The following is a 15,726-nucleotide window of genomic DNA, read 5'->3' on the forward strand; positions in this document are numbered from 1 at the left end:
TCCTTATTTCTCCACTTAGCCAAAAGGCTAAAACTTCATAAGAGGCTAGAAAAATGGGGACATTACATCTAGTCCGAAAGAGATATTTGAAGAGGCAAAACCTTCACAAGACTGCTGGCTTATTGATCAAAATTAATGATCTTGTGAACGTCATTAAAACTCATTCATTTATTCATTAAACCTAGAAATAAACTTATGACATATTGAAAAATTAAGAAGATTATTTATTTCTCTATTTTTCACGTAAACAATATTATTGCTTTACTAAATACAAATTCCAAAATTGATATTCCAATAATTTGCTACTTAGAGCTCTTCCGATTAACATCAACAAACTCCACAATTTGGTCCATGCAGAATGTTTTATTTTGATCGCCTTATTTAATTTACAGACATTTGGTTTGTTTTCGCACCTAATTAGAGTTTTATATATTACAGGGCTCTGCTATATTCTCTCTGTGGAATAGTTAAGCATCGATAACAGGGGTTGTGGAAATTACTGGAAGATCATGGCGGGAAAGCTCTCCGCTTTATTTTCTCCTCTACTATTCAGCAAAGGAAAAATGAATTTCAATGTAAGGAGGCTCAGCGTCCTTAGCGAACACACTGCCAAATGGATGCAGGTACCTTGGATCTCTACTGCTTCGTTTTAATTCATTTTTTGTGTTTTTTAATTTTTTTTATCTTTTAATTTTTTTTATCTTTTTCTTTTGAAATTTGCAATTTTCTATATGCCCACAAATTTTGTTCAGCAGTTTGAGTCCCTTGTTTGATTTAGGCAACTACTCGGAACAATTCTCTTTATCTCAACTCATTTTCTCAGCGGGTTGATCCCTTGGGATTCAATCTCGCGATCGCTATGAACAATTCTCTTCACCCCCAAATCATCTTATAGCGGGTTGAACCCTTGGGATTCGATCTTGTGACCACCCGAATGCAATTCAGACCTGATTAAGCCACTATTAAACATGAGATACGATCAGTTGTTCGAGAATGACCTTTCAGAATTTTTTTTATTATGGGGATAGTTGTTGGAGATAATTATGTTTTTAGGGAAATGATTGGTTGCAAAGAATATAGGGGGAAAAACAGGCTTTCGTATTTTCTATATTTGGATTGTTGGAGAATTGGATGGAATTGGGCTAAATGAATAAATTGAGAATAAAATAAAACTAAGAAGTTTGATGTGTGTCAGCAAAATCTTCTTTGGATTTTTTTCATTATTCTGGGAAATAGTAACCCATGTATAAGACAACCTGGTGAAAATGCTAGAAACAGCCCCTTTCTCATCAAGACCTCATAATCAAAAGAGTGTATTTGATTCGATAGTTGCTTTGGCAAGTCTAGTGGCCAGGTGGAGTAATTGCAACGATGATCAACAGCTTTCAAACTCTCGTGGGCATGCTTAAGTCATTAATGCAGCAGCAAATACTTTTAAAATAATCCAGATGGTGGAGGCTGGGTGCAGTCTTCTATTTCAATTTTGACAAGATAGATAGCCATTAGCATTTTTTTGAAGCCAAATGGTTTTTCTTAGATTGGTGGTTAAATTCCTGTTTGTTGTTAAATATGACAAGCCAGGTGTGATTGTTTCCAAACTTACAAAACGATAAAAATATGTAGCAAACTGGAAGTGACCTATGTATCGGCTACAGTTGTTTTGACAAAGCAAAAAATAGTTTTCAGTTGTGTAGAAGTATTTGGAGGGTTAAATAAGCAGGATCATCATGATAAAAAATTCTCAAAAGATTTTTCAGATTTAGGTCTCAAGCATGAATTATAAGATTGAGAGAGAGATAAGTAACTTAAGTACGGAGTTGCTCTCCCTTAGTAGGCCCCCCACCTACCCCAATCTATAGCCTCCCACCCACCCCCATTGCCGATCCGAGCTGTCCCCACCCAACCCATGGGTGGGATAAGCTCTACTATTCTAAAGCGGGGTGGAGTTAGGTGTATGACGTATAGAGATTGCCCAACGGGGTGGGTCGAGGAGGCTATGGGGGGCGTCTCTGCTTACCGACGGATCTTTATCCGGATAAAGAGTAAGATCGACGGATCTTGAGATCGATCAGCTCGCGAATAGTAGGGTGGATCGTCGAGTTCTATACGTAACACGCCAACTTTGGCAGGGTTGGTGGTCGAATAGTAGGGGCTCCCCCTACCCCTACCCCTACGGAATAGTTATGAAAATATGAATCAAACAGTGTAGTGTTTTGTTTTGTGGTCACCTTTTCAACACACATTTGTTAGAATCTCATTCATTATTTAGTCCTATTGTCCACTTGTTCTTCAAGGACATAAGTCATGCCCAAATTCATTCCCATTATATAGCCCTTCTGGCCATTTGTTCTTTTGTGTCTGAAATTTACTGATACTCAGTAAACTGAATTCCTACATTTGTGTCTCATCCAGGAGGATATTATGGATGAATCCATAATCATTTCTCTGCCCTTAGGAATGTGAGCTGTAAGAAGTCAAATGTTTCTTTTGTCTGGTTAATTTGATTCTGTATATTTGGACTTATCTTGATAAAATAATAAAATATAAGTTTAAATTATATCGTTATTCTGCTATGACTGCTTTTGCTGTTAGCAAGTAGCAATGATACATCATATCTGTTTATGTGGGAAGAGAGTTAATGAAGTGCTCAAAGCTTTTTACCATAGTCACCAAAAGACTTGTACCCATAGCCTTGTCTCCTGGCGACTATATCTAAATGTAATATAGCCATAACCTTATTCATATTCTCCTGTGCTTTATTTCAAAAATTACCTTAGTATGCCCATGAGCATATCCCACATCTCTTGTTACCTATGCCTTAAGTTTGTATGGTGCAGATTCAGCCAACTCAAGAGATATCCAGTTTGTGCAAGAAGTCAATGATGGAGGAAGATTATATTTTCTGAATGATTATGGATTCCTTAGCACCGTGCCATTCCTTCTTGTGTAACATTTAGAATATATAGAGGTTTTTGCCCTAGTTTACTTATTTATTTCCCATTGGGAATGCATATGACCTTACGGATTCAAAATGAAGATATGTTTTTGTTTTAACATGCTTGTTTTCTTTGTGTGTATTTTGTTATAACTTGGGATGCAGAGAAAATTTGAAGATTTAATATTTCTAATCGTTGATTAAGTAAAATACCTGCATTGTCTTGATATTTGTTGGGAGAAAGAAGAGATTGTTGAGGGTGTGACAAGTTAAACATTACAATAAATGACATCATCTTTGTTGTGGACTATGGAAAGGCATATGAAGATGTCTTTAGATGGTGTGCACAATTCTGTCAATCAACAACTTAAGTATGGAGATGTCATTGTATTTTATTGTAATGATGGAATATATTATTATAGGTTCGTGGAAGGAAATGATGCTTAGCAGATGCAGTTGAATCACATTTTCTTGAAGGCCAAGTTGGTGAACAGGCGTTTCATGAATTGGAAGAAGACACAATGCTCGCCTCACATCCCACATGTAGCAGGAATGTCCAACTATGATCAGTTTCATCCCTTGTAGTAATCAATTCATCACTTGGCCCACAAGAGGTAGGAATGTCCAACTATGACCAGTTCCGTCCCTTGGGGTAATCAATTCATCACTTGGCCCACAAGTGGCAGGAATGTCCAACTATGACCAGTTCCGTCCCTTGGGGTAATCAATTCATCACTTGGACCACAAGTGGCAGGAACGTCCAACTATGACCAGTTCCATCCCTTGGGGTAATCAATTCATCACTTTGCCCACAAGAGGCAGGAATGCCCAACTTTGACCAGATCCATCCTTTGGGGTAACCAATTCATCGCTTGGCCCACGAGAGGCAGGAATGTCCAACTATGACCAGTTCTATCCCTTGGGATAATCAATTCATCACTTGGCCCACAAGAGGCAGGAACGTCCAACTATGACCAGTTCCATCCCTTGGGGTAATCAATTCATTACTTGGCCCACAAGAGGTAGGAACGTCCAACTATGACCCGTTCGATCCCTTGGGGTAATCATTATTCCACAATTCACAATAAATCTCTTCCACAAATCTGCTATAAGTCTTCCACAAATCTGTTGTAGAGTCTTATATACTTTGATCATAAGACTGTCATAAAGTATCCACAATCTCTTTTATAAAGTCTGTTACAAACTCTTCATATACTTCACCTTAGATCTTCATATAATATTCTCTCTTAATCTGGTGTATATATTATATACTTGATTGTCTTCTTTGCACACAATACACATATGTTCAACAATCTGTCATATTGTCTTACCATTGCCATTTAGCTGTTGCCATATTTTTGGACTGAGTTAATATATCCCTTCTCATTGATTAGAATTGCCATCATATTGTCTTACCATTGCCATTTAGCTGTTGCCATATTTTTGGACTGAGTTAATATATCCCTTCTCATTGATTAGAATGCATAATCGATTTCTCCTTACCCTGCAGGCTTGCAGGATCACGCTCTGATACCACTTGTAATGTTCCCTATTGGTATATTTCTATATTTTTGCCCAAGCACCTTGTAAATGCACAGGTCTTCTGTTTATATCAATCTGATCTGCTGCCTATACTCAAATATATATGTGTGTGTATGAGAATCCTTTCTATTCCATCAGGTCTGATTCTCTGGTTATTGATTCAATGTTTCCTCTTCTTTTGCTTCAATGCCTGCTTGATTATTGTATGCAGATTTGTATTTGCGTTCTGATCTCTTTGATAAATGTTTATATCATTCTTCCAGATTTTCTTATAATTCCGATTTAGGTATGCTCCTAAATCTGCTTTTAATGCTACAGCTATTTTGTTCTATTCCATGGATCCTTCCTTCTCAAATGAAACCTTCTCCCCTTTATATCCTCCAATGTGAGGGAGAGTCACACCTCTTTATAATGGTTACAACCTTTCACAATTACCACTCTTCGAAAGAGCCACAAACCTTCATCATTACTGCCCCTTTGAAAGATTCACTTCCTTATCTTCTTCCCATAAATGCTTCCTTAATTCTTTTGCTCCTTTCTTTCTTCCTTCATCCCCTTTTCTCCCCAAATGAAGTTCTCCTCTCCCTTTTATATCTCATGTTTGAGGGAGTCACAACTTTTCATTTCATGCCTTTTGACCATTCATTAAACTCAACTAAATTTTAATTATATTAAATTTTTTTTAATTCTTTTATATTTTAATTTATTATTATTATTTATTAATAAATCCTAGTTCAACAAGGGGACATTACAAATCTCTTGCTGAGTTGGTGCTTAGTTGTGGGGGTTGGTGCCTACGAATTGAGGAGATTGGTGTCTCTTGTGGATTGACATCTATGAAAATTGTTAGATTGTATATATAGCAATGTTTTAATGTGGTTTTCTCCCATAAGGGTTTCTTCATAAATCTCGTGTTTTCTTTGTGTTGTATAATTGTTGCATCTTATGTTGTGCAATTGATATGCTTATGGCATTAAGTTGGAAAAAATAAAGAATTGTATTATACTGATTCACTGCCCCCTCTTAGTATAATTGGGAGCTCTACAATTGGGCCTTTGTCTATGCAGCACCCAGATTGTACCATTGACCGTGTTTTTTAATTAATTAATAATTAAAATATAACAACTGTTAATTTTTCAATTAATTATTAAATTTGGTCAATGGTACAATCTAGGTGTTGGATAGACGTTGCTTAATTATTAAATTTGGTCAATGGTACAATCTGGGTGCTGGATAGATGTTGCCTTCAATTGGTATCATTGTTGGAAATATTGTTGTCATTGATGTCAAAGGGGAATGTGTCAAAACGATTTATTATTGATGTCAAAGGTGTTGGTGTTGGAAATAAGCCACACCCGGACCGACGATGGATTGGTCTAAGAGGGGCCAGTAGCTCAGTGGTAGAGCACTCCAGCAACGTATGGAAGGTCCTAGGTTTGAGTTTTAGCTGGTCCATGTCTCAACATGGTATCGGAGCCAGGTCTAGGCTAGGATCCCCAAGCACACGAGAGGTGTGGCTTAAGGGGGGGTGTTGGTGTTGGAAATAAGCCACACCCGAACCGACGATGGACTGGTCCAAGAGGAGCCAGTAGTTCAGTGGTAGAGCACTCCAGCAGTGTATGGAAGGTCCTAGGTTCGAGTCCTAGCTGGTCCATGTCTCAACAAAAGGAGGTTTAATTAGAAAATATTTATTGAGTTTCAAGGATAAATACTTGAATTTTAAGGGTTGGCCTACCTATGTATTAATAATTAAATATTTTTTTTTATGTGCAAAAGCTGGCTGACCTCCTTGTTAAAATAAATACTTGGAGAATATAAATAAATTTATTTGTGTAAAAGCTGCCCGACCTCCTTGGTGAAAAATTAAAATTATTATTTTCATTTGAGGTCAACCTCTTGGGTGAAAAGGCATGATTGGTGTATAAATAAAAGATGAAGTTGAGGTAAAGACATCAAGCAATTTAATGAAATATCTTTTAGATTTAGAGCAGATTTGGAGCAGACTTAAGAGCAGTCTAACAGCAGATTTTTGGAGGTGATTTGTAGCGGATTTGGAGCATACCTAAGAGCAGATTTTGGAGAAAAGTTATGAAGCATATTGGAGAGTATATTTGAGTAGATTTAAGGAGAATAGAGCAGATTTATGAAGGCTTTGTGAAGACTCTATGGGCAGATTTTTGATAACCTTATGGGCAGATGTATGAAGATCTTATGATGAAGGATTTATAGCAGATTCTGAAGGTGATTTAAGGCAAAATTTTAGTAGACCTTTCAAATTGATTAATATCAGATTTCAAGGAACCAGAGTAGCCAGAAACTCCTTTCTCCCTCCCTGGGCACGTGTATCCCCATATCTGTTTCCGTTTCCGAAACGGATATGTATCCGATACAGCCCGAATACACATCGAATATTGTACCCATGTGGGCTCAAAAAACCTTGATTTCCAACCATGCTAGATACTGTGTGATTTGATTTTTAAAAAATTTGACATAAATCTTCCTAAATTTAATTTTAAAAAACTTCATTCATGCATTTAAAAAAAATAAAAATTGGTATTAAGTTATTAACAAAACCTACACCAAATGAGAAAGACAAATGAAATGTTTTTCTATTTCAGTGACCCATTTTTTGGGTTATCTTCCAATGCAACTCTACTATTTTTTCATATTGTAAAATGTTAAATCAACTTATCATTATTTATGTTGCAATTTTGTGTCTATATTGGTTTTGAAGTAATGAAAATCTCCTCAAATAACTTTAAAAATTGTGTTAAATATGTGTATGTTTTTTTTTATGAATGACATATCCAGCCGTATCCATATTGGGGGTCTTAAAAAATGGTTGTATCCGTATCCGATACCGTATCCGTATCTGTGTCCATGCAACTTTGCCAGGAAGATTTGAATGAATTGGTTACAACAGTTTTTGAGGAAGACAAAGACTTTGTTGTGATTGAGTTTGGTGCCTCGTATCAAAAGAGATTGGTGTCTCTTGCCAAGTTGGTGCTTAGTGGTGGGCATTGGTGTTTCTAGTGGGTTGGTGCCTACAAATCATCAAGAGGGGATTGGTGTCTCATGTGGGTTGGTGCCTACGAAATTTGTAAGAGACAAGCAATATTTTGCTGTGCTTTTCATCCATAAGGGTTTCCACATAAATCATGTGTTCATTTTGTGTTCTTGTTATTGATATTGTGAAATTGATGATATAGTGATTGTTAAGTTGAAAAAGTAAAAGATTGTTGTTACACTGATTCACCCCTCCCCCCTCTTAGTATAATTGAGTGCTCTTCAAGAGGGTTTTCAAAGTTGTATAATAACTCAAAGATAATAAAGAGAGCATTTGGATTGTATGTTTTGAATGTACTTGAATGTACTTGTGAGCAATTACTAATTTTTTCGTATGTCAAATTTGTACTCTCTTTTGTCTTTGTGGAAACCATTGGTTGTCTATTGAAACATTTATAAACCGTGTAATTAATGTAATGAAACACAATCACATCTTGGTGTCTTGGTTTGATTATGCTGAAGCAACCTATTCCTTTGTGTGTTGAGATTTGTTATCCTTCTTTCATAATTGTAGCATATCTAAACATATATTGTGGTGAAATCCATCATACAAATCTATAGAATGTTGTTTATGTTTTTGTTATTAATTTTTGTTAGTTTTAAATAAGTTCACAAAATCCAAGTTGGTATTGTGTCTACTGCTAGGGTTTTAGTAAATCATTTTCCTTTTATTTTTCTCTTTTCCTTTATATACTTTCAAGTTAAAAGTACACAAAAACTTTTAAAAAAACCATCATATGAAGGAGCTAGCCCTCTCAAACATAAAGGAAAGTGGTTAGCCAGTAACAGTTTATCAAATTGTTGGAACGTTTGTCATTGCCCGTTGGTTGAGTCACATTGAAATCTGTAGTGACAAATTTGTTTAATAGTGGAACACCAAATTCAATTTCTGTTGAGGTTACCATTCTTTGATCAATAAAAGAGTTCTTGATATTCTAATACTTAAAAAAATTTCTTTATGGATTTTCTTTGATGTCATGTAAAAATTTTTTAGTTGAAATTTAGAAGGGTTCTATTCAAGGGGCCCTCAGCCAACTCAAAGTGCTAGAAACAGCTACAGAAAAGCATGAACTATCTATATTAAACAGAGCACATATGTGATATTTATTCTTTTTTATTATGAGAATCAAGAACCTTATGCCCTGATTTGTCACTAGTAGACATTTTATGAGATTTTCTAAGGTTTTGGACTTTGTGCCAACCTTTAGTTCCTGTTTCTCCTCTATTGAGGATGCAAGCAAAGGAGAGAGGGACTCATTGATAGAATATAGAATGGTTTCAGAAATGTAATCTCCTCCACCCTGTTCTTCTATAAGGTACAAAGTATCTTTCCATTCTACATTTTGAATTCTATATTGACAAAGGATTTTACTTGGCTTTCTATCTTTGGCAACTGATTTCTCCTTTTAATGCTGACAAAATGACAACTCTTTTTATTACCGATAGACTCCATCATAGAAATATCTATAGCTTTTACTGTTCGCCACTGCATACATACCCCGGTTGACATCGTCAAAGCTTGGGGAACCAGGAGGAGGTGGGGTAACTATATCAGCAGGATACATTGGAACCTTCAAGATATGTGCATCAGAAAACAAAACTGCTGCCCCAACATTGCCATTCACCTGGGTCATCGAACTTTTGACTGATTTATATATATATACACACTAAATAAAATCTTAATGATAATAATAATAAACAAGATTTAATATATAATTTATATTTACTAAATATTAATATTAATTTCATATGTATGAAATAATAATATAAATTTTACAATATTATATTACTGACAAAATAACAAAGTAATTAGAAAGCAAATATAATAATAAATAAATTCAGAAAAACAATTCAATAAAAACAATATATAATTGAATAGCAATCATCCTAAACAATAAATAAAGTTAATTATTAAATCAAAGATACTACTGGTGTCGGAGATTGTCCCCTCACAATAGACCAATCTGTATAATTCTTGGAGTGAAACAATTAAGGGAGTAATGACCGTTAGCATCAACTAAGGATTAATATCCTTAAATCTATCGCCAATCAAACATATTTAACTGATATTATTATGAATTATAAACAAACCGTATAAATCATCATTATAATATTCACCTGTCTAATCAGATGTAAGCAATTATAATGAGATTGGCTAAGGCAAGAATAAACATCGATGACTAGATAATTTATTAATGATTATGATTTAGTTACACGATGTCAACTAATCATCAACGGGTACAAATCAGAGACTAATCTCAATGAAGAGATACGATGATAACCCAATTATCATCGGTCACTAGTTTGGAGATTAATAATAACGAAAGGATGCGATTATAAAGTAGTACGATTAGTATGTGTTAGGAAGGCAGGCAATCACAAAGAGACATGAGACATGTCTTATCCACGTGACTTCTCATCCTAAGTGCATGGTATAAGAGGGCATTCACAATCTCTTTATTCATCATAAATTTGGAATTTATCTTTTTATTATCCCATATGGATCTGCTCTTCATTGAGAAAATTGCCTTTGGCATGGTTGATTGCATACAGAATAAGATCTAAATCAGAGAGGGCACCACATTGTTGCAATCTTCTACAGATATATCAGAAACAGCCACATTATCTATTGTTGCAAGAACATAACTTCAGATCAGGGACAATAGCGTATCACTGTAAGTGATATCAGAATATACATCTGAATATTCATAAAGGCATATCTAAAAGGAATAGATTGGAAGAGGTTGCGTCAGTTTGTACAGAGCATTACAAGACGGTCATTTATAAAGCATTTTTGTATGAAGAAGAGACAAGGAAGATATATGCAAATATGGAAGAAGAGAAATGATAGCTTTAATTGGGAAGATAAGTTCTATCCTTTGAACTATTCTTAAAAGTAAATTAATAATGAAATGTCATCAGTTTGGGTAAATTTTAAATTCTAGTTCTCACTTAAGTCTGAATGGTTGTCTCAGGACTAAATTAAGGCAAATCCCAAATGGGGACATTCCATTCCAAGAGGCAACCTTTTAGCAATATGCCAATATCTAACTCAACTTAGATTCTGGCAGATATAGAGTGTTCAAGCCCATCAGTTTCAAGATGTAAGGACAAAAATGTACCAACTTATTGCCTATTCCATGAAACTTGCATCTACCCAGTACTACAAAGGAAAATTTGATAGACACCAAACTTGCTATGCACAAAAGGATTCCGTCATGGGAATAAATTCTGGAAACCAAGGCTTAATCAGCAGCACATGCTTTTCCTAGTGTCACGGCCCTTTAGGTAGAATACAAGAACGATCTTCTTCCATCCCAAATAGTAATACAAAAAATCCTTGAGCACAGGGGAAGATACCAACAGTGTTTTGAATATGCATACTCCAGGACCTAGTACACCTATCATGCAGATCCACAAAATCAGGCCAAAAGGAATAAACTTACAGGTCAATCCACAGTTACCTAGCTTTTCCTCCTCAAAGAAAACCTTGTTCTCTTAGGACATGATAAGAGGTGGTTCTATAAAAGGAACAATTTGTTTGCTTCCCACCAGAGCACCACCACACTCTTGCATATTCAACTGCATATTAACCTTATGCTGATTAATACCCTTGTCCCCTGCCAGATCTTTAGATGACTCTTAGGCCTCCTTGGAGGTTGTCTCCCGGGCCACAGGCTCTTTCAAGCCAATCAGTGAGAGACCCATTACTTGTCCTCTTTTGAGCAGGCATTACTGTGCACCAAACGTGCTCTGCAGACCCATATCCCAATACATGCTTTCCTGCTTTATCATCTTCCTTGTCTGCCTTAGGGTTTGACATTGTTGAACAGAAAACTGCATTCAAAAATGCAATTTTTACTGCTACTCTGTAATGTCCTCTTGCTGAAATAGGATTTATTAATAAATAATAATAATAGATTAAAATATAAAAAATAATATAATTAAAATTTATTTAAGTTTAATGAATGGTCAAAAGGCATGAAATGAAAAGTTGTCTCTCAAACATGAGATATAAAAGGGAGAGGAGAGAACTTTATTTGGAAAAAAAGGCGGGGGGGAGGAAGAGAGAAGGAGAAGATCTAAATCATAATTATAAGAAAATCTGGAAGAATGATATGAACATTTATCAAAGAGATCAAAACACAAATACAAATCTGCAAACAGTAATAAAACAGGCATTGAAGGAAAAGAAGAGGAAACATTAAAATTTTAAATCAATAACCAGAGATTCAGACTTGATGAAACAGAAAGGGTTCTCATACACACATATATATCTGAGTACAGGTAGCAGATTAGATTGATATAAATAGTAGACCTGTGCATTTAAAGAGAAAAACAACGTCTAATTGAATCTGTCCAAATTACTACAGCAGACTGAATATATCTACAAGTATATTGGGCTAGATTTAGTGTCTTCCCAAAATGGGACATTACAAGTGGTATCAGAGTATGTTCCTACCAGCTTGAGGGAAATTAGTTAATGCAATTAAGTCAACGAACTTTAGGGGCTATCAAAAGAGAAAGGAAGAAAGCCAATTACGTAATATAGAGGTAATGTTCAACGGTGAAACAAAAGGAATTCCAAGGAAGAAACAAGGCACGATGAGGAAGATCTTAAAAACATCCAAGCAAGAGAAGAAAAGACAATAAACAAATGGAGCTTTGTGGAGGAGCCAATCTAGTAATTATGGCACCCTTACATCTTCAAGATCTATGGGACATATTAAGCAAATATTTGAAGCGTACTGGAGAAAGTTTACGACACATCAATGAGCATACAAGAGCAGAAAGATTGGGGCTAGGCCCACTTTCTGACTTGAAATGGATTAGAAGGATTGGGGTTAGACCCACTTTTTGACTCGAAATGGATTAGAAGTAGAAGGATTGGGGTTAGGCCCACTTTCTGACTCGAAATGGATTAGAAGTAGAAGGATTGGGGTTAGGCCCACTTTCTGACTGGAAATGGATTGGGAGTAGAAGGATTAGGGTTAGGCCCACTTTCTAGCTCATAATGGATTGGGAGCAGAAGGATTGGGTTTAGGCCCACTTTCTGGCATAAATTGGAATAGGAGCAGAAAGATTGGGGTTAGGCCCTTAGGCCCACTTTCTATCTCGAAATGGATTAGAAGCAGAAGGATTGGGGTTAGGCCCATTTTCTGACTTGAAATGGATTGGGAGTAGAAGGATTGGGGTTAGGCCCACTTTTTAGCTCAGAATGGATTGGGAGTAGAAGGATTGGGGTTAGGCCCACTTTTTAGCTCAAAATTGAATAGGAGCAGAAAGATTGGGGCTAGGCCCACTTTCTGAAGAAAGATTGGGGTTAGGCCCACTTTCTGGCTCAAGGAAAAAAAAAGAGAAGGATCTAACAACATGTGTATTTGCTTGTATACTCCATGACTGCATATATTCATGTGTATGCTCCGTGTTTGTGTATATTCATAAGTATACTTCGTGTTTTTATGTGTATGCTCCGTGTTTGTTTCATACTTGGTATGTATTAGATATGTGAATAACTAGAAAGATATACGCTGCATTTGAGGTCATACATGTGTGTCATGCTTCAAATCCTCATCTCAATACATGTTAAGATCACCCAAGCTTTAACACAAAGAGATATCTATACTTGGTGCAAGCGTTGGGTCAACCAAATTAAAGAAATATGAATCTCCAAGGGTTAATTTATTCAGTTCTTAGAAACCTACATTGCTCGAGGACAAGCAATTTTGGGAAGGGCAGACTTTAATGTCCCTTTGCTGAAATAGGATTTATTAATAAATAATAATAATAAATTAAAATATAAAAGAATAAATATAAAAATTAATATAATTAAAATTTAGTTAAGTTTAATGAATGGTCAAAAGACATGAAATGAAAAGTTGCGACTCCCTCAAACATGAGATATAAAAGGGAGAGTAGAGAACTTCATTTGGAAAAAAAAAGGGGGAAAAAGGAAGACAGAAGGGAGCAAATGGAATTAAGGAAGCCTTTATGGGAAGATAAGGAATTGACTCTTTCAAAGGGGCAGCAATGATGAAAGGTTGTGACCCTCTCGAAGGGTGGTAATTGTGAAAGGTTGTGGCCATTAAGAAGAGGTGCGACTCTCCCTGACATTGGAGGATATAAAGTGGAGAAGTTTTCATTTGAGAAGGTAGGATCCATGGAATAGAACAAAATATCTGAAGTGTTAAAAGCAGATTTAGGAGCAGACCTAAATCATAATTATAAGAAAATCTGGAGGAATGATATGAACATTTATCAAAGAGATTAAATCAATAACCAGAGAATCAGACCTGATGAAATGGAAAGGATTCTCATACACACATATATATCTGAGTATAGGTAGCAGATCAGATTGATATAAATAGTAGACCTGTGCATTTAAAGAGCAAAACAACGTCTAATTGAATCTGTCCAAATTACTACAGCAGACTGAATATACATAACTGCAATAATTCTACAAGTATATTGGGCGAGATTTAGTGTCTTCCCAAAAGGGGACATTACATACTCGCTATTTGATGTATAAATTGTAATGACATGGATCTAAGACTATATGTTGGCGTTCTCTTTTCTGATGAGGTTCTTTTTTCTTCTCTCTTTGAAGCTTAATTCATCTGCTTGTTTACTTTAATTTCAAAGTTACATGCTAGAAGGTAAATGGGATATGTAAAATATTATTTTTCCGGTAATGAGAAAGAGAAAAGATAGATCTGTTGTTTGTAGAACAGTTACATAAACTCTTGCATAATTATACGATGCTCTTTGTTATAGCCATATCAGTAGCACATTGTAAAGACGTTGTGTACTTTATAATAATTATATCTTCTTTGCATAAACGGAAAGAAGATAGTGTCCAAAGTTGTAAACTTCAAGGTTTTCTGTTTTAACTAGGATGCATTTCAAATCAAAGCCACTGCTTATGCTGGAAATTGGACGACATTTTTGACTATCATGTCATAAAGAATTTCTTGGGCATTATCTTACTGTTTAGAAATTTAACATACCTGCATTCTCTGTTCAAGTAGTGTCCAGAGGCTTAATTTCAGATTTAGTACTCAGATATAAAATTAGTTTACTGAAGTTGATGGCTTTATTCAATTTATTCCAAAGAATGACCCAGGTCTATGATCATGTATTTTGATGATTCTTGCAGACAATTGACAAAAAGTCCCCAATGGAGCTGATCAATGAAGTTCCTCCAATAAAGGTTGAGGGGCGGATTGTGGCATGTGAAGGAGGTAAACCTAGCTGTAACTTATTCTCTTATTTTGTGAAAGGGCTTGAATGTTATTTAATGGGCATATTCACACATGTACATACCTATAAGGAAGCAATGCCTGTAAATCATTAACAAATTCGACTCTGTTCATTTTGGCAGATAGAAATCCTGCACTTGGCCATCCAATCGAGTTTATTTGTTTGGATTTACCTCAGCCAAATGTATGCAAGTATTGTGGCCTCCGTTATGTCCAAAAGGATCACCACTGAGCAAAGCATATTTACTATTCAGTAGCTGAAGGAATTGTGGACAGTAGTATGCAATTTTAGTGGTTAAACTCAATGGAACCTGAGCTGGTAATAGCTTTGCAAAACAAATAAATCTGTACCATTTGTCTTTTAATATTATTGTTTTTGACCATTTGCAGCAAAATAGTTTAAAAATTTGTGAAGAGCAGATCACAAGGCACCTGGTACTTGACCCAACATTTCTTACATATCCTCCTTGTGATTGAATTTATGATGTCTCTGATTCATAACAACTATTTTTCTTTTGCCTTCTGTAATGGCTGTTTCATTTTGTCATCTTTTTAAAACAAAAAAAATATCCACTAAGAATGTGATTGCATATGGGGCGTTAATTTTTTTGCACTATTATAATTATGACAAATAGGTGGTGCTTTATTGGATTGTTAAAAACATGAGCATGTAAGGCAAGAACAACCATTTGTGAATACCATTTCAAAATTCTCATCATGGTTTAAGGTCTATGATGCCTTTTCAAATCATGATTGATTTTAAAGTAGCCACACATACACATACAAAAGAGGTTGCGACACTAAAAATGTCTTCAAAGCATCTCATGCTTAAAATTTGCTCTTGAAAATTTGAATGATTTTTACTAATGGGGCCTCCTGGTAAGTTGGGGTTCTTAGCTTCGAGATTGTGTTGGTTAAAAATTC

At 35.5% G+C, this 15,726-nt stretch overlaps 1 protein-coding gene across 1 annotated transcript; it reads left to right on the plus strand.

Moving 5' to 3' along the window:
- The first annotated feature begins 325 nt into the window (after positions 1 to 325).
- Positions 326 to 15,318, plus strand: LOC131069376 (NADH dehydrogenase [ubiquinone] iron-sulfur protein 6, mitochondrial). Its single transcript, XM_058004758.1, has 3 exons — positions 326 to 623; positions 14,700 to 14,784; positions 14,925 to 15,318. Exons 1-3 carry the CDS (start codon positions 510 to 512, stop codon positions 15,032 to 15,034), a joined length of 309 nt encoding a protein of 102 aa, XP_057860741.1. The 5' UTR covers positions 326 to 509; the 3' UTR covers positions 15,035 to 15,318.
- The last annotated feature ends 408 nt before the right edge of the window (positions 15,319 to 15,726 follow it).

This window comes from Cryptomeria japonica, chromosome 10 (assembly GCF_030272615.1).
Source record: "Cryptomeria japonica chromosome 10, Sugi_1.0, whole genome shotgun sequence".
NCBI lineage: Eukaryota > Viridiplantae > Streptophyta > Pinopsida > Cupressales > Cupressaceae > Cryptomeria > Cryptomeria japonica.